Genomic DNA, 24,388 nt, shown 5'->3' on the forward strand with positions numbered 1-24,388 from the left:
AGTAACTGAGTAGGCTAATAAATAATAAGATAAATTTTCATCATTGTTTTTTTAAAAAACAACAATACAATTCATGTCCAATCAAGAGATAATCCTGGAACAAACACTGCAGAATTGGATCCAGGCCACTAGGAATTCATTCCTTGGTGGTGTTATAGATAAAGCAGAACAATAAAGCCTAGTTTCCCTATCTCATTAATTGGAGGCTGGGGGTAAGGAAAAGCCCTCAGGGGATGATGTGAAGGTGGGAGAATTTGACTCAATCCCCACTGAGTCTTCAGTGGAAGATCTCCCTCCCCTATGTGACTCTGGGAGGTGTTCTTACAGCTTGTAGAGTTGGAAGGAAGGAGCAAGGAGAACTGAATGCTAACCAGTGGGAAGATGAGAATCGCTCTAGGGGAAGGTAGGTTTCAGCAGGGAGGAGAACCCAATGAACATTTTAGTCATCACTATCTGTCTAGACCAAAACAGAACTTGTTCCCCCTTAGTTAACCAAGGTATTCTATCTAAAATAGACTTTTCTCCAAATCAAACTTCTATTTACTGGGTAGTTCAGAAACAACTGTGAGCATACATAGACATATGCAAGTAAGTTTACCTTGAGGTATTAAGAGACCTGCCTATAGGAAAAAGTGCAGACAAGATGCTACAGAAGTTTAGAAGAGGGAGAATATATAGGGCTGGGGCTTGAGGACCAGGGCCACTCTTACTGCAGAAGAAGCATTTGAGTGGAGCCTTGATGAGTATATAAAATCTCAATGATAGTGTTAAAATGGCAGAAACAGGATCAAAGATTGCTCTCCCACAAGACTAAGTGACCATCTTCTGAGAATCCTATATTCTTTGACCATGGTGGTTTGACCTTTATTTTTAGATGATGAGTTTGTGTGCCTGATTCCTCTTCAAAGGCAGGGCCATGTATAATTACTTGGTCATCAGAAATTAATTCCCAGACTTAACGCAGTGTCTAGCAGAATGTAAGCATGCTAAATACACCTTGGTCAAAGTGATGTTTAAAAACATCACATTCAGTTTACGCATTGTCAAGATGATTGAAAAATTCAGAGAAAAGGATTGACTGAAATCCAATGAAAATTATGAGTCGATCACATAATTTGGCACAGTTTAAAATAAAAGCATATGTTGATTGAATTTTTCATTTTGGCACTGATGCAGTCACATAGGTATGGCTCTAGTTTATAGTTACTCAAAAATCTAAAATCTGGAAATAATAACACAGTATATTTTAATACTATATTACAGCAAGTGAGGATATAGGAAAACAGAACCAGTAATATTACAAAGTGCCCACTGATCAATCTTTAAGGAAATTCCTACTCAGCAATAGTGTAACAGCAACATCTGACATTTGAATAACCCAGAAGAAAAATATGAATTGTCAGGGAAAGTTTGCTTACAGGGAAATACAATTCCAATGTGAATTATTGGATTTTGCAATAGTTCATGTTGTAATACAGAAATGTGACTTTAATTGAAGGAGGAAGATAATTACAGTTTAGAAGCCAACTAGTTAATCAACACCATGATCAGAAATGTCTAAGTGACAAGCCTTGGTCCCACACCCAGGATAAAAGGGTGAACCCAAAAAGTAAGTAAAACAAGTTTCCATTAAAATGTGTTCAAGACACCTGAGCTGTCTGAAACCAAGCCCTGAAACCAAGGGAGGAGGGGAATTTTATGTAACTAATAATTACTAAATTTAAATAAATAATTTATATACATTTAATAGGAAAACAAGAAATTCTGGGCTATATTACATCTCTGGAAGTCATATTATGCTGAAAATTGATGCAATGGAATAAAACACAGTTAACATGCATTCCTCAAAAAATATATTCCTTGAACTAATAGTAAAGACAATGAAAAAGAAGCGAGGTCAATCCTACAGATTTATAAGCAATCCAAGTAATGGCAACGTAGATGATAAATGGAAGTAAATAACCATGTCATCTAAGGAACAAATGAATGAACTGGTGACCCCTTAGCTATGAAAACAAAAGATTTATGAGGGTAGAATAACCCTCTTCAAATATCCAAAAACCTCTAAGTTCTATGTGGCAGAATGCAAGCTATATTCTGTGTGGCAGGTTTCAGTTCAATACCAACTTTTTAGTAATTAGAGCAGCTCAAAAACAGAAACACTCAGAAAGACAATGGGCTTCCCTTCACTGGAAATATGCAAGTAGATACCGGAGATATTTGATAATGGAGCTCTGCTCCGTTTTAAATATTTTTAACAAAGGAAGAAAGACAGGAATTAACATTTATGAGTACCTACCAAGCAAACATTTTGAGTATATTATGTAAATTGGTAGTCTCAAATTCATGCATTAAATATTATTTCTCATGTAAGGAGACTAAAGCTTATAAAGGTTAAGTTGTTAAGAGTTTATACAATAAAAAAAAAGTTTATCACACACTAGGATTTAAAACCTGGAAATGACTTTTAAGGTCTCTTGCAAATTCTGTCCTGGATGACACCATGACAGTGAATGTGTTGGTGGTCTAGAGAATTTCATTCTGAAATTTTCTGTCAATTTCTCTAGTTCAGTATTATGTCTGTCAGAATACCCACAGACTCTTCGTCAAACAGCACATTAACTTTCCTCCACATCAAACTCAAAAGATAAGCCATCCTTTAGGTCCTTTCTGGCTGAATTCTGTAGTTTTGCTGACCAGAATCCCCAACAACCCATCTAAACTAGAAAGGATAGAGCGTTTTAGCTCACGCGGATCTGACCTAGGCAACTGGTTATGGCTTCCTGGATTAATTTATTAAGAAGAGTTCTACAGCCCTTCAGCAAGAAAGAGTGTCATTTTATTTTAAAAGTACAAAGGAGAATGATACACACCTTCCAGACTCAATGCACATTCACCACAGTGACTCCTCTACTAAAATGTAGGATTTTTTCCCATCATTTTTTAAATGTTCTTTATGATAAGTCCCCTATAATGAAGTTTAAATCAATCATTCGGCAAGTGGTTTCCTACATCACTGAGGCTTCACTGAGTTGGATCACTATTATTTCTGATTACTCCTTCCCTCCAGGTACCTACGTGCTACATCACTTCTTGGCTCTCCGAGTGTTCTCCTTCTGTTTGTTACCAGAAGCACTGATGAGCTTGCTTCTGCATTCTACACCCAACAATCTTGTCTTCACTCCACCCTTACTTCCCTCCTCACCATTCTTTTGTCTTTTACACCCACTCAGAATGATGCTGCAGCAATACGAGACACAGATGGCTTCATTCCATCTCCATCTTTTGCTTCCCTCGTAACAGATGGCCTGGCTTCTGTGCCTAAATTGTCCAGAAAAGTCTTGCTTTCAGGTCTCCAAGGTTTTGTGACAATATCATGGACATTTTTCTAGTCCGGTTTCTCCCTGATCTCTCTGCAGAATTTGAAACTCAAATCTTGAAACTTCTGTTTCCTGGTTCTTTTTTCTTTGAGTGTTTCCTTTCAACCTCTTTTGTTTTTCCTTAAATGTTATAGTTCCTTGAGGTTTTATCCTTGCTCCTAATCTCTATTCATCTTCCCTGAGAAATCCCATTCAGTTAGTTTCATAGTTGCTCTTTGCCAATAACTTCAAATCTAGGCACAAGTTCCAGACCCACACTGCAACTGCCTATGGAATAATATCTATACCTAAATGTTGACAGGTGCTTCATCCCCAACCTTCCTTATCCTGAACTCACTATCTTTCCCAAAAAACCTGCTCCTCCTCTGCATTTCCATATTAGTTCATGGCACTTCCCAAATCCAAAACTGGAAACCTCTTGTCATTTAAGATTCCCTCCCTCTTTGTCCTCAACTGGTAACTAGTCAATAGTCAAGAGCCACCGTTTGTCTTCCATCTCCCCCTTCTTACTACCCTACTGCTACTTTCTTGAAGTTCTCATTGTCTCTTTCCCAACCCCTAGACTCTTGCAAATCGTCCTCTCATCTCTCTACCTCCAGTATCCCTCTTGTCCATCTAGTACACTGCCAACAATGTTATCTTTCTAAAAATTAAGATCATGTGTCGTAATGTACCCCACGAATCACAGAAGGACGCCTCAAGAAGTCGAATTAAAGAGTCACATTTATTGCAATCCGGGACTATGAGGGGCCATTTTGCTTTCCCAAATCTCATAGTCACAAGATGGTCGCAGCTCCGGGGTTATATAGGCAAAAAATCACAAGGTACTGATTACATCCCAGGGTTTGGAATGAGGAACCTGGTTCGCAAAAAAGCAGTTTACAGAAGCAGAAACAGCATGTTATCTAGAGCCCTTGGGTAACCTGGGTTAAACTTAGGCATGTTATCTAAATTACAGTTTTGGGTCTAGAGCCCTTGGGTCTAGAGCCCTCTGACCTTAGGATAACTGTGCTGTCCTTCCCAGGTAAAGGAAAATGTGCTTTCTAAGACCAGTATGACCACAACCCATGGGATATTCACATTACAATCAATAAGGCATTTAATCAAATGGGATGATTTATATAATTCAGAAAATCAAAATAACCTGTCCATTGTTAAACAAAGCAAATAGGTACATAAGCCAAACAGCAGGGTTAAAGTTAAACTATAATTTCTACCTGAGATGGTTGCTACCATACTTCACATGTCCATCCCCTGCTTAGCAACCTTAAATGGTCCACCCCCTGACTGTGGGACCAAGTCCAAATTCCTTAGGATGGTATTCAAGGTCCTTCCCCATCTGGCCTCGACCTGTTTTTCCAATCTTATCTGTTGGCACTCACTCATACAGACATTATGCCCCAGCCAAACCAAACTTTTCACAATTCTTAAAATGTCTGACACGTTTACACCACCTTCCTACAGGCTGGTCCCTCTCCTATCATTTTTTTTTCCGACTCATTTTTTAAGACTCTATTCGAATGGCATCTCCCTAAGGCCTCTAGAGGCTGGTTTCTCTTTTTTGGTGCTTCATGTGTTTTATATAAACCTTTATTATTAAATTCCTTACCTTCTTTTGTAATTATTTATGACTTAGCACCTACCCTCTGTTCCCGAAGATATGTCTTCTTTGAAAGCAAGAACCACATACTACTCATTTTGCATCTTCAGGACCCCATAAAACTTGTGGTATATAATATATGTGTGTGTGTGTGTGTGTGTGTGTGTGTGTGTGTCATTACCCTCTTTCCTAATGCAGCTAATCTAATAGTCAAGTTGATTAACTGAAAAAAGCCAAACAATCCTTTCTCCACAACTTTTATCATCACGGTGCCTGAAATTCCACTTAGGTAAAAGTTACCTTTTTTTTTTTTAATGTAAATAGCTTCAGTGACTACCTCTCCACCCTTTCCCACCTTTATCAGTAAGTCACACCTTAGCTGCATTAGACTTACCAGATGGTTATCCTCCTAATACCTGTTCCCACGCAGGCTGGGCAGTTTCAGAAGGGAAGGAGAAATAAGGGAAATGGAAACCCTCAGGGGAGGACAAACTAATCTGGGATGTGGCTGCAGGGTACTAGGGAGCAACTTCAGAGCACAGGATAGCTGGGGGAGAGGGGAAGCTACAGAGAGGAAGAGGGCAGCAAAACCAAGATCCAAATTCTAGAATGGAAACTTTGGTAGGTACCGGTTCTTCTACTCCCGCACAGAGCTGGGGAAACACTCAGCAAAACAGCCCCACCTCTGCACACAGGCTTGGCTCTTGGGGGGAGAGCTCACCTTCCATTGTTACTTAACGCCTGCTAACTCTTTGTAAACTACCTATTGTTCCCACTCACTGCCCCCATTATCCTGCCTTTCATCTAGTGAGGAGGTGAGGAAGAGGCGGGTGAGCAGGCCTGCAGTCCCAAGACACAGGCTGCCACAGTGAATTAGATCCCTCCTGAGATGTTCTGTTTCTTCCTATCTTACTTGCAGAGGTCAGCAGGGTTTCTGAGGGGGAACCGGAAGGAAGAAGCGCAGGAAGTTTCCATACGGTGATTATTACATGTATCCAGAGATGCTTGCTGTCCTGTGACCCTTGTGTCAATACACCTTGAAGAAACTGAAGCCAAAGGCTGTCCATAAGGATGCCCCACTAGTATTGAATGCATGCCTTCGGCTGTGGTTTCTACAACCAGTCTGTTTCTGACTGTTTACTTAGCTACTCTGTGAAGGCTACCTGGATCTTCCTGGAACAGTTACTCAACTCCATCCTTCATTTCCCTTCCCTTTACCATTCCACACTGATAGGCACCTGCTGCATGCCTAGCATTAAGTGTCAAGAAAGAAGCATGAATGATGCTAGTCTCAACCCTTGAAGATCTTACACTTTAATAAGCATTTATTAACTGTTATTTCATGGCATTGCAATTATTCATTTTCCTATTAGCCTCCTGGAGGGTAAGGACTTTACATAAGCCTACTGTACAATACAGTATGAGCAGGAAATGACAGGCACATTCAAATTAGGAAAAAATCAAAGCGAGTTTAATAAAAGGATTATTTACAAAGGTGGGGCATGGTGTAGGGCAGTGGTCAGCAAACCGTGGCTCGCGAGCCACATCCGGCTCTTTGGCCCCTTGAGTGTGGCTCTTCCACAAAATACCACGTGCAGGCGCACATACAGTGCGATTGAAACTTCGGGGCCCATGTGCAGAAGTCGGTTTTCGGAAAGGAGCTAGAGCTAGACGAAACAAGTATACAAGACGAGTGTGGATGGGAGAGTTGGAAGGGGTCGACCTCAGTGAACGTACCTCAATCAGAATGAGGACGTTTTTAGCAAAGGCCAGCTTAGGAGTACCCTAATTAAGTTAATAACGATGTACCTACCTATATAGTTTAAGTTAAAAAAATTAGGCTCTCAAAAGAAATTTCAATCGTTGTACTGTTGATATTTGGCTCTGTTGACTAATGAGTTTGCCGACCACTGGTGTAGGGAAACAACCAGGGGTGGCTATTATTACCCCCATGTCCAAAGGGACAAAGGAAGGTGACTAAGAAAGCGGAAGTCATAGAGAGGGTCATTGTAATGAAATGTAATGTGCCCTTTTAATGAAAGGCCACAGCCAGCTTTAGAGGAGGCCAGGGGAATAGGCACCCCAAACTCACTCCCTTCCCTCTAATTTCCTGATTGGGTCCCCACTGGGCAAACACAATGAAAGCCAGAGGGCAAGGTTATCATCCGGGAGCAGAAAACAGGATGGAGGAAGGTAGAAAGTGGATCTGGAAGGGCAAATGGCTTTGTAGGGCCAGCACTCAATGCAGGTGTGTTAAATTAGAGTGCTAACACACACATATAGATAACTGATTTCTAGTTTCCCTTTTCTCATTTGATTAGTTTTCAAGTAGCTATATTAGTGTTTTCATTGACAGCTTTCCTTATCCATGCAAGTTTTATTCTCTTCTCCCTCTCTGAATTTTACATTTATATATATTTTTATTAAAGACAATTGTCCTAAATCTAATTATAATCAGTGTGGACATTAATAATCTACTCTTGAAACCCTGATGAAAAGTACTTTCCTATCTTTCCATGCATTTCCATCCCCTCCATCCTGTGCACCTAAGTGTAACAAAATCATGGGCCCTTGGAGCCATGGGAAGCTGACAAAGAAAAGGCAGAACTACCCCAGGCTATGGAGATGGTGTGCAGTAGACTGAAGTGATGATCATGGCACAAGGGAATTTTGGAAAAGGAAACATTGATGGTCAAGTTCATGACTATAGCAAATATTGCACCACTATCAAGGACCTTAAAACTCAGGTAAGTTGTCTTACATAAAAAAAAACACTTTGCCGAAACCGGTTTGGCTCAGTGGATAGAGCGTCGGCCTGCGGACTCAAAGGTCTCAGGTTCGATTCCGGTCAAGGGCATGTACCTGGGTTGCGGGCACATCCCCAGTGGGAGATGTGCAGGAGGCAGCTGGTCGATGTTTCTCTCTCATCGAGGTTTCTAACTCTCTATCTCTCTCCCTTCCTCTCTGTAAAAAAATCAATAAAATGTATTTAAAAAAAAAAAAACACTTTTTCCTGGGTAACATATATTATATCATATAAATTAATGCACTTAATTAAAAAGAAAAAATCTGATGTGCATAAAAATTAACAAAATGGTTTGGCCTTCATTTGAAAGAGGAGCATTTGACTTATTTCTCTGTATTTCAGAAGTTCTAAAAGAAAATATATTTAGCTAAAAAGTACCATAACAATTGCAGAAATATCTTAATTTACTGTTTATCTAGTTTATACAAATTTAATTATGGTTGGCAAACACTTATAATTATTGAATCTATAAAGAATGTAATCTGGAACTAATAAAACCTAATATATTTTGTTGAATGATATGGTTCCTTTTCCTCTCTCAAAGGTCAACACAAATGTTACTTTAAAAAACATTAATACTCTGCTTGAGATCAATAGTTCCAGGCTCACTGTAAATGACTTCAAGCTCATAAAATACATAAAATTAGGTTTACAGCTGAGTATGAGAAACACATAATTTATTCTTGTATTCTTATTTATTAATTATTGTATTATTTCCATACAAACAACTGTAAACCCAATTTTCCAGCGCTGAACTAACCCAAAAAAGCCTTAGATGAATTCATGCTTTGATGAGTTGCTACTTTTTGAGTCTAAATATTTTGCTAATTAAAAAATAATAACTCTCCTTTCTCCACCTCCCAACAAAACTTACTTCTCAGGGTGACAGTAAAGATCAAATGAATCACTTGTATTAAAACACTTTGTGAAATGTAAAAATAAAAATATTATCTTATATTGGTCCTAAATATTTTTGCAATTGGTTTGCCAAGTAAAATACTTGACATCCAGTTAAACTGGAATTCCATATAAACAATGAATAATATTTTAGTACAAATATACCCCCAAATATTGCATGGGATATACTATAAAAGTACTGTTCATCTAAAATTCAAATTTACTTGGGGGTTCCTTATTTTTTTTTTTATTTTAGAGAGAGAGAGGAAGGGAGAAGGATAGAGAGCTAGAAACACCAATGAGAGAGAAACATCATTGATTGGCTGCCTCCTGCACCACCCCCACTGAGGATCAAGCTCAACTGCTGAGCCACACCGGCTGGGCCAGTTCTATGTTTTTATTTGCTAAATCTAGTAAAACTATTTTGTTATCTCCTAGAAATGTTTTAAAACCTTTAAAATTATTTCTAAAATCTACATTTCTAGTTTTAGCTTTTTAAATCCTTTTTTAATTTATATTTTTATTAATTTCAGAGAGGAAGAGAGAGGGAGTGATAGAAACATCAATGATGAGAGAGAATCATTGATTGGCTGCCTCTTGCACACCCTACGCTGGGGAGCAAGTCCGCAACCTGGGCATGTGCCCTGAGCAGGAATTGAACTGTGACTTCCTGGTTCATAGGTGGATGCTCAACTGCTGAGCCACGCCTGCTGGGCTACACTGCAATTTTTAATGAATTATCTTTTCACTTTTACTTTCCATTCCTTCAGAAGCAATCCTTTAAATCTAATTTAACAGAAACTGAAAGTAACTACTGTGCTCAACTTTCACAAATGCAACAGATGATCAGCAATATGGTTCTCCCTCAGCAATGGAAGTTCAAGTTCAACAAATCAGACCTCAAGCAGAGAGCCAGAACACTGAGTAGGAACAACTCCTGGGTGCAAAGATTAGACTGAGGTGAATGAGATTGAAAAGTACCACAAACTAATGAATAAAAAAATCTGGGTAAGTGATAAAATAAATAATCCACCAAACCCTAGCTCTTATTACTCGGTTCTTAAATGGATTGTGTATATTTCTCAAACCTAGAATATCAGGCCAAGTAGCACTTGCCATAAAATAATTTACCACTGTGACTGATTCAACCCTAACCTAGTCAAATCTGTTATCCTCAAAACATATCCACATCACAGTGTTTGCAAAACATCTTCGAAAATAACATTTTAAAATCAGCTAAAAAACAAAAAGTGACATTCTTCAAATCTACTTATCTTAAAAATTCCTTTTAATTCATGTATAAGTAGGAAATGCAAGCTTATTCTAAATAGACCTGCTGTAATAAAAAGGTTCCATCCTCACCACTGTGATTTCTGGAACAGTCTTGGAAACCACAAAGCACAGTTTAAACATCTGTCAGTGAAGGGTAGTGGTTAAGAGTGTGGAATCTAGCCCTAACCGGTTTGGCTCAATGGATAGAGCGTCGGCCTGCGGACTGAGGGGTCCCGGGTTCGATTGCTGTCAAGGGCATGTACCTTGGTTGTGGGCACATCCCCAGTGGGAGGTGTGCAGGAGGCAGCTGATCAATGTTTCTCTCTCATCAATGTTTCTGACTCTCTATCCCTCTCCCTTCCTCTCTGTAAAAAATCAATAAAATATATATATTTTTTAAAAAAGGGTGTGGGATCTAGAGAAGACAGACCTGGTTTCAATTCTGGCTCAGCTACTAATTTATGAGCTGTATTACCCTGTGCAAGATATAAAGGGTGTCCTCTAAAATGCATACAAGTTTGAATAATTATTAATCCCAATGGATTAAATTTATTCATAAAGAAAAAAATACCAATTGAGCTATCCGCTGTAAAGTGTATATACATTCTTTGGGACACCCTAAATAACCACTCTAAGCTTCAGTTTCCTCCTTTGTAAAACTGGTCTAATAATAGTACCTGCCTTATAGGGTTGCTAAGTGAGTTGCAGGAGAAAATGTACATATAGCCCTTAACAGAGTATATGGCACAAAGTTAATTACTCTTAATATTCTTACTCTTAGAGCAACTTGATGGCTGTGTGATGGATTGTTACAACAGTTATCCCAGTATAGGTTGTGGGGGCCTCATCCTTAGATAGTTGGTTTTAAAAAAAAAAATTCGCTAGGTTATATTTAGATCATAGCATTTGTATGTATTCTAGATGTCAAGAAAAATAAAATAGAAAACATCTCACGGTTCTGTAAATATCCACTCATTTCTAGCTTTAGGACTAGAAATTTCTAACCGTAGCATCCCATTTTAACCAAAATGGCCAATATGGAAAATATTTTTAAGAGACACCTGTAATAGTGTCAATAAAAAAAAAAGTTATGCCCTGACCGGTTTGGCTCAGTGGATGGAGCATTGGCCTGCGGACTCAAGGGTCCCAGGTTCGATTCCGGTCAAGGGCATGTACCTTGGTTGCGGGCACATACCCAGTAGGGAGTGTGCAGGAGGCAGCTGATCGATGTTTCTCTCTCATTGATGTTCCTAATTCTCTATCCCTCTCCCTTCCTCTCTGTAAAAAATCAATAAAATACATTTTTTTAAGAAAATTTAAAAAGAGACACCAAAAAGTTTGGTAGCTTTTGAATTACGGAAAATGGAAAATCCCAAGTGCCCAGATCCCATTAATGTCATAGTTTATTATGGAATTAATTCAGACATATATCACGTGTTCAAGACTTAAAGTAAAAACCGGATGAGAAGCAGTTAATCTCCATAATGGGTGTTAGCTCCATCTGGGAAAGGCAGCATAATAAAAGGATTAGCACTAACTGATCTGATTCGTTATTTTAATGACTGTTCTGAAGCTGGCCAATCCTGCCAAAGAGAAAATTCCAGAACCCCAAGCAGGAGGGCCCTCAAAAAGTTAGGACAGAGTCTAGCCTGGATACAGACAAGATCTATAAGTCTGACCTCTTCAAGAGCAGGAACTCTTTTCTCATTCTTTTTCTTTTCAAATTAGTCTGCTTATTGTTTTTTCATTGCAAATGCAATGAAAACAAGGAAGTCTTGTCCAGTCTGAGAAAAAAAATAAAATCCCTCATGTTCCTGTTAACTTTCTAAGTCACAAGGTTGGAACATACAATGCCGGGTCAGAGTTTCTTATTATGTTAAAGCAAAAGCTCTGAAGATAAATAGATCTGTGCCCAAATCCCAGTTGAGCCCCTTTATTGGATAATTTTGGGCAAACTACTTAATTTTTTTAGTTAAAATAAAAGCTGATGAGACAAAAACTCAGGTCAAGTGCTTAGCACAGGCCTTGGAACATAGAGAAGTCTCAACAAGTTCTATAAGCTCTAATTACCTGAGAACTGACATTGCAAATGTTATTTGCATGTTGATTTAATGAGTTTAATTGCTTTCCTTATATTCTTTAACCAGTCTCTGTGAACCATTTGTAATCCAATATTTTCTCTATTTTTTTTTTTAATCCTCACCCAAGGATATGTTTTTAACTGATTTTAGAGAGATGGAGGGAGGGAGGGACAGAGAGAGAGATTGTTATGAGAGAGAAACATTGATCAGTTGCCTTCTGTATGTGCCCTGACCGCCCAGATATTGAACCCAAAACCTGGGTATGGGCCCTGACCAGGAATTGAATCTGCCACCTTTCAATGTAAAGGGATGACACTCCAACCAACTGAGCCACACTGACCAGCGCTTCTATTCTTCTCTTATCTGCCCAGACTCCCTAAGTAAAAATTAACAAGACCTGGTAGCAAAGTCATTTTCTCTCATTACCAGCCATCTTTGAGTTGATCAATTTTGATAGACCACCACAACTGGACCTAAAGGAATTTTCTTGGATTTATGAATGGGGACTGGGGGACAGCCACAGAACTTTTTATTGGATTCTGTAGAGGTTGGTTGGTTAGTTGGTTTGGTACTTTCAACTTTACTAATTTTTATAAAAATTAAGAGATATTATGTTTCTATTTTCAGTTCCATATCAGAAATTATCTTCCTATTGCAGGTAATTCATAGTAAGCAATTGTCTTTCGAAAAATGAAGTTAACTCAATCAATAGGAAAATATATATATAACATGCTAATGAAACTTGCTAAGTCATTATTACATTTAATCCTTAAATTACACTATGCTAATGGGCTAGCTAAACAGAAAACCAAACAAAATAGTCAATTCTCCTAATTAAAAAGCTGAAATTTTGGAAATACAGGTACATTTTAGCAATTTATAAGTATCAAGATCATTTTCAACACATCCAAGACCAAAAAAGGGACCTTTAATGAAGAGGAAAAGGTGAGAGCCAAAATGTTAAAAAATATATATTCTAAGGCAGTGGTTCTCAACCTTCTGGCCCTTTAAATACAGTTCCTCATGTTGTGACCCAACCATAAAATTATTTTTGTTGCTACTTCATAACTGTAATGTTGCTACTGTTATGAATCGTAATGTAAACATATGATATGCAGGATGGTCTTAGGCGACCCCTGTGAAGGGGTCGTTCGACCACCAAAGCGGTCACGACCCACAGGTTGAGAACCGCTGTCTAAGGTATAAATCTTTACCTATTTTAAGATATCTTAATTATCCTATGCAGAATCTTAGATTGCTTATCATTTTTATACAATATTCTCATATCTAAAAAGCACATGTTATAATTTACTTAAAGAAAAATGAAATTAGTTGTCTTCAACTAGGCTTTATTTAAATTTTGAACTAGTATCATTACCAAAACATATGGAAGAAGAGTTTAGAGAACAAAATAAAGACAAAGAAAATAAAGTGGTAAAAGTCACTGAGGTGTACGAAAATATTCAGAAAACAGTAAGTACCTACTGGGTACAGCAAGAGTATAAGGCATCCTCCCTTTTGAAAGGAACTTAAATGTCTTATCTCACTGGGAACAATAATAATACAGCATATTATAAAATACTATGTTATACACAGGAAATGAAAAGAACATGACTAGATTAACCATGAGAAACCTCATGAAGGAGATAGAGCTTGGAGTGAGGGAGAATGATTTGAATAAGCAACAAAATGGAAAAAGGATGTTCCAAACCAGTAGCAACAAGCCTGAAAATAGGATAAAGCATAGTATCTCAGCCAAGATTTAAAAGAAAGCCTTGCTTATAATTAAGGGATTTTTTTAAGGAAATGCTAACATTTTTTCATTGGATTGGAGATTTATTATTATTATTATAGATCTTTTAACATTTACTATTATTATTATCCATATTTTACCAGGTAGTAAAATGAGGCACAGAAAGGCTGAGTGTCTTGCCCAAGGCCACATAATTACTTTATGAAGAGACTCCAATACTCCTTCCACTCCACCACAGGGAGCATGAGGTTGGACAGATGGAGTAGTGCAAGGTTATTGAAAAGGTTTAATACATCCACAAGAGAAATCCATTGTAGGTGCTTGAGTATGTTGATAAAGTGATGACAGTACTTTTTCAAGAACATTAATCTTGCATCAGTGAACAGAATAGATCTTAAGTGGCACAGCAGTGAGTCAAGAAAACCACTTCAGGGGCTGGTGATGTAACCTGGATTAGGACAGAAGTGGTGAAAACCTGGATTAGGACAGTTGCAGAGAGACAAGACAAACAGTGACAAATTAGTGACCTGGTGGATGCAGGAGATAAAGAAAAGAATGAAGTTAAAAATGAAAGCAAGTATTAGCCAGAGAAAAGCAGATGGCATGGCTTGTCACATAGTTATCAATAAAACACCATTCCCTGCCCTACCTCCTCCCCAGTCATTCTCTTCCTCACTAGCCGTATTCCAGCGACCAATCTTATCCTTTCATTCATTCATATTTTGCTGGCCTACTGCAGGCTAGACAGTGGTTTAGGCTTTGAGAAACAGAGATCACAGTGATAGTAATAGTAGTAACAAAAAAACATTTATTAAATGTGCATTCTATATGTGCCCGGCACTATTCTAAAGGCTGGGTATTTACTAACTCATTTACCGATAGGATAGGCAAAATTATTAATCCTACTTTAGAGATGAAGCAAAGCAGTACAGTAAGTGGTGGGGCCTGGATTGTAACCCAAGCTGTCTGACTCTAGAGCCCACCCACTTAGGGACTCTGCTATACTACATGGAAAGCCTTCATGCAATTTCCATATATTTGTGGCTTCCATTACAGTGTATCCCATAAGTTTTTAAAAAAATTGTATAATATGGGCGTGTCTTCATATTTTAGAGCCTTGAATTTTATAAGGTTGCCAATGAGGAGATATGGGCTTTACCTTAGTTGTTCTCATTACTCGGCGATCTGGGAGAAAGATACTAAACCCATCAAACAGTTCTACAACTTTCCTCCTGGCTTTGACTCCATGGGTGGTAATCGCAAAGGCACATCCAGCAATTTATATCTAGTCACACAACATTAAAGTAATCCATGTCTAATTCTCAAACTTTATGCGATAAGCAATAGAAAATGCTAAACATTTAGCTTATCTGCCTTGCCATCTTGAGACATAACCTGCATTACCAGATTCATCTTTCTGCAACGAACTAAATTATTCATTAAATCTCAGTTACTCAATCAGAGAAAGAACCATGCAAATAGAATTTTCAACTAGAAACTTCAAGAGAGAATTTTACTTGAAGCAAAATAAGGAAGAAATTGGAATGATCCCAATCCCAACAGTCAGGCAAGCAAAACTGATAACGAAGTTGAAACAATGACGTGCTTCAAGAGCCCCGGCCTAATTAACCACATGGGAATAGCACCTATACTTTTCCTAAAATCCAGAAGCAATTAAAGAATAAACTGATAAACTGGAGTACATGAAAATAAAATACCATAAGCAAAGTCATCAATTCTAATACTGACCACAATGTGGACTGCCCCACCACAACTCTTCCAAACCTGCCCTCTGAAAGGACGGCAATGGTTCCCACTTGCCAAACCAGCAGTCTCCTTTGACCTTGACCAGTATCCCTGGGTTCTCTCCTCTCCTGGTTTCTGTGACCCTTGTTTCTCCTTCCCCCAATCCTAGGTGCCCTACTATTCCCTAGTTCTTCTTCCCAGCTCCTAACATGGCTGTCCCCGAAAGTTCAGGCTTGGATCTTCTGTTCGTTTCTTTCTGGTTTCCTTCCCTTAGGGATCCTAACTATCCTAAGGTCTGCTGCTCTAATCTCTCTCCTGAACTATAATCCTATGGCTCTAACTGCTCAAAGACATTTTTACATGAGTCTCCTGATATTAGTAATTCGAATTCACATCTTAAACCAAATTCATCTTTTCCTCGAAACTTGACTTCACTAATCTTTCAGATGTGGCCTCACACATCACACACACACACACACACACACACACACACACACACACACACACACACCTGCTGGAGCTCCTCTCTGCACTCCCTCAACACCATGTCTATACCTCAAAAAGCCCAGATGACCCTGTTATAATCTCTGGTTCATGGGTATGTTTGTTTGCCTCTCCAAGTAGATTATAAACTCCCTGAGGGGCAGGAATTGTATCTTAATTGCTTATGTATCCCCAGGGACTTTTGCAGGCGCTCAATATAATCTGCTAAGAGAAGTTAGTCAACATGGACCATCTGTTCCAGCCAAACTGGTCCATCTAGAGCAGTGGTTCTCAACCTTCCTGATGCCGCGACCCTTTAATACAGTTCCTCATGTTGTGGTGACCCCCAACCATAAAATTATTTTCGTTGCTACTTCATAACTGTAATTTTGCTACTGTTATGAATCGTCATGTAAATATCTGATATGCAGGATGTATTTTCATTGTTACAAATTGAACATAATGAAAGCATAGTGATGAATCACAAAAACAATATGTAATTATATATGTGTTTTCCGATGGTCTTAGGCGACCCCTGTGAAAGGGTCGTTCGACCCCCAAAGGGGTCGCGACCCACAGGTTGAGAACCGCTGATCTAGAGTGTCCACATGATTGGCATTTTCACAGATCCCACTTCCAAGAGCAGTCCTCTCTCTGCTGCTGCACGTATGGAAAAGCCCTACTCATCCTTCACAAGACTTAGCTAAAATTTCATCTGCACCATGAAACTTGATCAGGTGACCCTTTCCTAGACTCCTCACTCATCAGTCTTACCTTGGCAGTTCAGTGTCATAAAACAGTATCACCTTTGAAGCTACATAGGCCTGATTTAAAACCAAGCTCTAACATAAACTAGCTGAAACGCTGGGCAAATTCCTAAAGCTTTTTAACCCTTTGTACACCATAAGCGTTTATAGATGCTTTAAAAAATCATTTTTCGTGAGAATTTTCAACTCAAAATATTCAAGAACACCCAAATTGTAATATATTTATTTTTATAATATTCATTGAAAATTTATTTTTTAAATTAAATTCAAAATATCATGGCGTGTGGGGATGGTTTCCGTTTTGGAAGCGTGGCAGTTAACTGGTTAAAGCTATAAAGTTAGGTAAATAATACCTATCAGACAGGATTGGGGGGAGGGGTAAAGGAGAGTAAACACAGTGGATGTTCGGGGAAATGTTACCTCCTCCCCACCTCACCTCCCTCCACTTCATTTACCATTGCTGTAGCCCTTAAGTTGATGATGTATGTCATGTCTCCTTAATTAGATCCCAACGATTTGTAAGATCCTTAAGGGCAGGAGCTGAATCTCATTCATCTTTCTATCTTCCAAGCATCTATCAATGTATCTTACATAGAAACACAATAAAAATTGAGGAAAATGAAATGACATTTACAGTGGATTATGGCAATCAAGTGTAAACTGTGTCAAGATTAGAACTGACAATCGTAAGTATTCATCCAATTTAGCTGCAAAATTATTACATGGCACCTCGGTAATTTCACTAATGCCAAAGGCTGATTTCAACAAATGACGGTACAAATAAAGACAAACCTATCTGTAGAGTGTACATATTAATAAGTAATATGTGTACATATTAATAAGTAATCTTTGATAATGACATGAAAGGTGGCTTAAAATAAATGTTACAGTCAGTATTAGAAGACTATACATGTTTTTTCCCATGTGCTTTTATGCAATGGTATTCTTTCACATATTCTTTGATTTAATACAATTGTAGCAGATCTTTTCATACCACTTGTTAATGAACTGAACCTAGATTGAGATTTTTCTATTTTTGCACCAGGGGTCAAAATTAAAGACTAAAACAAAACTGGTACGATCAAGATTCAAAACTTGTAATAAATACAGGTAAAATCTTCCAAATGTTCTAATTAAAATGTCTTCTTTCCAAATTGCTTTCATTAATATCAAGCCTTTAAGATCTCCTCTAAACTTATTGGAATATTTTTTCTCTATCCTGATTTATCATGACTTTCCTTCACCACATATTATCTTCATCAGGGATCAATTCCCATGGTTGGGTTTCATTTTTCTTTTAACTACTGCCCCACTTGCATGTGCTAACAGGTTGGAGGAGATGCAACTTTTGCTGCTTAGTAACCTCCACGCTAACAATCAACTCTTCGTATTCTGTCAGCCACATTCCCTTTCCCTAGAGAAACTTTCAATAGTTTTCATAGACTGGAATGTGCAGCTATAAACTTAATTTGAAAAAGCAATTAAGAATAGAAGAGTGTGTGCCAAATACTCTCCTTTCAAAATTTTCATGCTTCCAAGTTTGTTTTGTTTTGTTTTCCCATGTGGAGAAGTTCACAGTAAGAAATAGCGGCATTCTGTTCTATCAGGCCAATCCACCGGAGCACAGCACACACATACACATACACATACACACACACACACAGACACACACACACACACACACACACACACACACACACACACTGGTATAATAGGAAAGAGCCAAAAGCCAGGCATCAAAGGACCAAGTTTCTAATCTCAGTTCAACCACCTGTTATATATCTTTAGGCAAAATCATAACCTCTCTCAGCTTCAACTTCCCCTTCTATAAACTAGAGATGATAACCACCATCCTATCTCAGAACCTTATTTCAGAGATTATAAATGCACTGGATCACACAAAAGCACTGTATAATTGCAAAATGTGTGAAAATTAATATATATATGTATACACACACACACACACACACACGTGTACAAACACACACAGCAATGTCATTGTCTATGGATAAATATAAAATAATTTTATATAATGTATTAAAGTTCCAATTAAATACTTCACTAGACAAACTAATATACCAAATTCTATACACAATATACCCATGGAAATTTTTTCTTTTTGAGAAACAGAATCTAGCTTGGAAACATATGTTCACAGTCCAGTAAATAATTTTTGGAGCCATTATCACTCTCTAATCTAGATTTATATTCTTGCAAGCAAATTTTTACTCAGAATCATAACATATCTAAATTTTCTCTCTCAACCAATCAAACTTAATATAAGTACTGGAGGTTAGTTTTTCATATCTTGTGCTAAGAATGTCTATATAATGGTCTTCACATAAGCCTTAATTAAAATTTATTTATTTGTTTTTAATGTTAAAAAACAGTAGCACCATTAAATTAGAAGATTCTTAAATCATTACTCACTTCCAATTTCCTATGCAAAATACCAATATACTTTCATTCTCCAAACACACACACACACACACTTCCTAAATTGTGCTTTTATAGTTTTAACTTTTTATATGTGGCAACTTTTGAACACTAATTGTTTAGCATATGTGTTTTCTTTTTAGTTGCTTACAGTTTTCTACAAGATCTCTATTATAGCATGCTGTTTGTTGTTCCTATTAACTAATACTGCTTAAAACATGAAATTGAAAAATTTTATTTTAATCATAACTTTACAGCTAAAATTCTTTTTCCAACTTTGCAAACATTCTGTACAACCTAAATTAGTGCTCAGATCAAACTGGATCTCAACAGTTGCTCAATGTTCTTCTAAAGGTGAAAAAGCATTTGTTTATCTGAACTACACCCATTTTCAATTTCAACACAGCAAACCTCTCATTTGTTCTTAAGGCAACTTTTAAGCCATACATATTGGGATTGGTTATTACTGAAGATAATTTATGCAATCATGAGCCAAAGATGCTAAGTTGGCTAGAAGAAAACCATGCAAGTAAGCAAACTCTACCACATGTGGGACACACCTCCTGTGCATATATAAAGGCTTGCCACTGTCCTTGGTTGCAGCAGGCACTCCCTGGGCTAAACAGCATCACCATGTCTGTTCGATACAGCTCAAGCAAGCAATACTCTTCCTCCAAAAGTGGAGGAGGAGGTGGAGGAGGAGGATCCATCAAAATTTCGAGCAGCAAAAGCTCCCATGGTGGAGGATATAGCTCAGGGGGCGGTTTCAGTGGTGGCTCTTTTAGCCGTGGGAGCTCTGGTGGAGGCTGCTTTGGAGGCTCATCGGGTGGCTATGGAGGTGGACTAGGAGGTGGGTATGGTGGAGGTAGCTTTGGTGGAGGCTACGGAGGTGGCAGCTTTGGTGGGGGCTATGGAGGAAGCAGTTTTGGAGGAGGCAGCTTTGGAGGGGGCAACTTTGGTGGGGGCTTCGGCGGAGGCGGCTATGGAGGAGGCTTTGGTGGTGGAATGGGAGATGGTGGCCTTCTCTCTGGAAATGAAAAAATAACCATGCAAAATCTGAACGACCGCCTGGCTTCCTACTTGGACAAAGTTCGGGCTCTTGAAGAATCAAACTATGAGCTAGAAGGCAAAATCAAAGAGTGGTATGAAAAGTATGGCAACAGAGGCCAGAGAGAGCCTCGTGACTACAGCAAATACTACAGAACCATTGAAGAACTTAAAAATCAGGTAAGGGGCATTTAAAAATCCAACTGTAAGCCTATTTTTCATCCATGTGATTCAGATAGATCAATTTTAAATGAACCATGATGTAGCTGTCCATTTTGTATGCCTATGTTACTTTCTTGCTTCCAAAATCAGTCCTTTCTCATCAAAGGTAAATATTTGTGAGGGTATGGTCATTTCAATATTCATCCAAAAATGTGTGTTGTGTGTCTTATAGGATGGTGGATTAATGAAAATGTTTTTGTTTTAATGAGTGTAGAATGAGTCTACAGTTAAAATACATTAGATCATTTATAAATAGGAAAACAGAAAGAATTGTTAAATTCTGAACAAAATATCATTCGGATTGATAACAAAAAAAAATACTTATTACCTACATTGCAAGAAACAGGAACTCTCCAGTAAGGAAATGATATATTGTTTGCGTCTAGAGATTTGTGAACTGTACCTACAGTGTACCAGCTTAGAGTGTATTCATTTAGAATATATTTTTATTAAACCAACTACAGGTATGAGCCAGTATTAGCTGAAATACATGGAAATCACACAGTGTAAGAGGAGGACATATATGTAGGAACTCAGCTATATAATTCCAGTTAGTTTTCAAAAAGAGATGATAGAGAAATAGAAGAGTATAGAGCCTTCAAGAGAACAAATGACTCAAGTTTAAGTGTCAGGGTAAGCCTGCAATATTTCATATTTAAAATAAAAAATTCCCCCCAAATTTTTAAGAGAACAACATAAAAAATGTAGTTCATCTATGCCACTTTAAAAGCCATATCTATGTCTTATTTCTTTACCTCTTCCCACAGATCCTTAATCTAACAACTGATAACGCCAATGTCCTGCTTCAGATCGACAATGCCAGGCTGGCAGCAGATGACTTCAGACTGAAGTAAGCTAAATGGATGGAGTGCAGTACTGTCACAACAAATATATGAGTTTGTTTTTAACAATGACGCTGGAAATCCACAATAGCATTTACATTTTTCCTGAATTCATTTAAAGTCAAAAGTACTGGAGCCGTCAGAGATATTTTCCGTTTCAATATTACCTTTTTGAGCAATATTAAAAGAAGAAAATGCATTTTAAAGTAACTGCTAAGCTTCTTTGCATTAAACCACTAATATCCCTATGTGAGTTAGTACATGATAAATGTCGCCATGATATGAAGTCAACTCTATATTTGCTTTTTAAATAGTGTCTGCCCAAGTACACCTCCCTTACTTATGTTATAACCAGTTACCGTACCATGTCTGTTTCAGGTATGAGAACGAGGTAGCCCTCCGCCAGAGCGTGGACGCGGACATCAACGGTCTGCGCAGGGTGCTGGATGAGCTCACCCTGACCAAGGCTGACCTGGAGATGCAGATCGAGAGCCTGACTGAAGAGCTGGCCTACCTGAGGAAGAACCATGAAGAGGTGATGCAAAAAGTTATCCGTACTTCCCCCAGCCAAAAGATTGCTCATTTTGGTCACAGTGCAGACATTAAATTTTTTCTGTTCCTCAAACAGGAAATGAAAGACCTTCAAAATGTGTCCACTGGTGATGTGAATGTGGAAATGAACGCGGCCCCGGGTGTTGATCTGACTCAACTTCTGAATAACATGAGAAGCCAGTATGAACAACTTGCTGAACAGAACCGCAAAGACGCCGAGGCCTGGTTCAATGAAAAGGTAACCGGCCTTCCCCTTCATGGTGAAGCCAATGGAGGTCAGTTACCATTTCAGATTTTGCTCATCTTTTCCTTTTTCTCAAACTCTAGAGCAAAGAACTGACTACAGAAATCGATAGTAACATTGAACAAATGTCCAGCCAAAAAACTGAGATTACCGAATTGAGACGCACTGTTCAAGGTCTGGAGATTGAACTACAGTCCCAACTAGCCCTGGTATGTTAATAACTCTCTCACACACAGTTTCATGCTCATGCAAGAATATGTCTCACACACACACACACACACACACACACACACTGCGGAGCTGGGGTACGAAAGTAGAAATAAAAATTGGAGCTCTTGTTAATGGGAGAAAAGCATCATTGGCATCAAATGTAAAACACAAATTCTATTCATCTTATTTATGCTTCTATATGATGTCTGAAGTTGTTAAATAAATGTCACTGTACTCAACTGAACGAGGGGGTCGCTAAGCCACAATCTATTCTCTCCCCTTTTCAGAAACAATCTCTGGAAGCCTCCCTGGCAGAAACGGAAGGTCGCTACTGTGTGCAGCTCTCCCAGATTCAGGCGCAGATCTCCTCTCTGGAGGAACAACTGCAGCAGATTCGAGCTGAAACCGAGTGCCAGAATTCCGAGTACCAGCAACTCCTGGATATTAAGATTCGACTGGAGAACGAGATTCAGACCTACCGCAGCCTGCTAGAAGGAGAGGGAGGGTAAATTATATCTTTTTTTTAATTATCCCAGTAGCTTTGATTCGCTATTCCAAATCGCCAGGCTTTCCTAAAACCCAAGGAAGTGCCAGAGAATGGGAAATGGAAAAGCAGGGAGGAGGCAGAATACAAAAAAAAAAAAAAAAAGCGTGTGGAACCAGCCTGTTTCTCACGTATTTGATTCTGAGGGTTGTGTGTATATAAAATGGTGTTTAAAGACTGTGTTTTAGAATTTAAAGTTCATACTTGGCAGGGTGGTTTTTTTCCCCCTTAAAACGGGTTTATTTTCTAAAGTAACAAAAAGCCGGAAAGCGACCCACCGTCTCCCAATGTTTGAGTGAACTGAACGTGACGTTTACACCCTGCAGTTCCAAAGGCGGCTACGGCGGCGGAAGTTCGGGAGGCGGCTACGGCGGCGGAAGTTCCGGCGGCGGCTACGGCGGCGGCAGTTCCGGCGGCGGCGGTGGCGGCAGCTACGGCGGCGGAAGTTCCGGCGGTGGCGGCAGCTACGGTGGCGGAAGTTCCGGCGGCGGCTACGGCGGCGGCAGTTCCGGCGGCGGCGGCGGCGGCAGCTACGGCGGCGGAAGCTCTGGCGGAGGCCGCAAGACCTCTTCCGGGTCCACTGGGGAGTCCTCATCTAAGGGACCAAGGTCAGGAGAACCTGGCTGGGGTAATAAGAATTCGTCTTAACTTTCTAAAAAATTAAAATCTTAGGGTTCCCACTTGCATTTTATTTTTAAATAAATTATACTCTGGACACCCATCTTGAAGGAAAACTTGCGTAGTCTAAGATGCTATCGCTTAAACATTGCTCAGATTTTTTAAAGCAACTTTAGAAAGTTAAATTTTCTTTTTTAAATTTGGTGTCTTTTTCTTTTAGAAATGATGCTTGTTAATTAGTGGGGGACCCCCCCCCCACATTGCTTAGTCTAATTTCTATTTTCTTTTTCGTGATTCACATGCAGACAACAGTAAAACCAGAGTGATCAAGACAATTATTGAAGAAGTGACACCTGATGGTAGAGTCCTTTCATCTAAGGTTGAATCAGAAACCAAGAAACACTACAAATAAACTACATCAGGCGGAAAGAGTCTCCCTTCACACAGGCCACTTTGCACAGATGCATGGAAAACAGAACCTCCAAGAAGAACAGAACCTTCAGTCTTAATGGTCTATGGAAATAGGTTCCCTCTTTGAAAATAAGGTGTCTAAAAGGTGTTTTTGTGGTTTCTGTATTTCTTCTTTTCACTTTACCAGAAAGTGTTCTTTAAAGGGAAAAAAAAAAATTCTATCCTCATCTACTAATGAACTCAATAAACTTTCTTACTGATGCAAACAATTTTACTTGGTCAGAATTGTCTTTATTTAAATTAGGTTATATTTTTAACCTTAAACATCAGTCAACTATAGCTTTTGAAGGTTGATTTATACATAAATTTTTGAAGAGATTATTGTCATTAGGATTTCTCTGAGTACATTTTTAACCTTATGGGTATGTTGGACCAATGTCAATAACCTCACTGAGTAAGAAGTTCATGAGTCTCCAA

At 38.6% G+C, this 24,388-nt stretch overlaps 1 protein-coding gene across 2 annotated transcripts; it reads left to right on the plus strand.

Annotated features, from left to right (window-relative positions):
* The first annotated feature begins 19,777 nt into the window (after positions 1–19,777).
* KRT10 (keratin 10) lies at positions 19,778–24,180 on the plus strand. Of its 2 annotated transcripts, none has more exons than XM_014461043.2 (8): positions 19,778–20,448; positions 21,258–21,340; positions 21,711–21,867; positions 21,961–22,122; positions 22,212–22,337; positions 22,626–22,843; positions 23,209–23,490; positions 23,806–24,180. In XM_014461043.2, exons 1-8 carry the CDS (start codon positions 19,855–19,857, stop codon positions 23,813–23,815), a joined length of 1,632 nt encoding a protein of 543 aa, XP_014316529.1. In that variant the 5' UTR covers positions 19,778–19,854; the 3' UTR covers positions 23,816–24,180. The 2 variants fall into 2 exon arrangements, with proteins under 2 accessions (XP_014316529.1, XP_014316528.1); XM_014461042.2 differs by having other exon boundaries at positions 19,782–20,448; positions 23,209–23,510.
* Positions 24,181–24,388: the final 208 nt, after the last annotated feature.

Source organism: Myotis lucifugus, unplaced genomic scaffold, assembly GCF_000147115.1.
Source record: "Myotis lucifugus unplaced genomic scaffold, Myoluc2.0 scaffold_146, whole genome shotgun sequence".
In the NCBI taxonomy this organism is placed as follows: domain Eukaryota; kingdom Metazoa; phylum Chordata; class Mammalia; order Chiroptera; family Vespertilionidae; genus Myotis; species Myotis lucifugus.

What these genes read in the sequence shown, in the direction of transcription:
- KRT10 (XM_014461042.2), top strand. Translation starts at nt 19,855, where the DNA reads ATGTCTGTTCGATACAGCTCAAGCAAGCAATACTCTTCCTCCAAAAGT. An exon ending in AGGCCTGGTTCAATGAAAAG is followed by an intron (nt 22,123 to 22,211) that starts GTAACCGGCCTT and finishes CTCAAACTCTAG; the next exon opens with AGCAAAGAACTGACTACAGA. An exon ending in CTGCTAGAAGGAGAGGGAGG is followed by an intron (nt 22,844 to 23,208) that starts GTAAATTATATC and finishes TACACCCTGCAG; the next exon opens with TTCCAAAGGCGGCTACGGCG.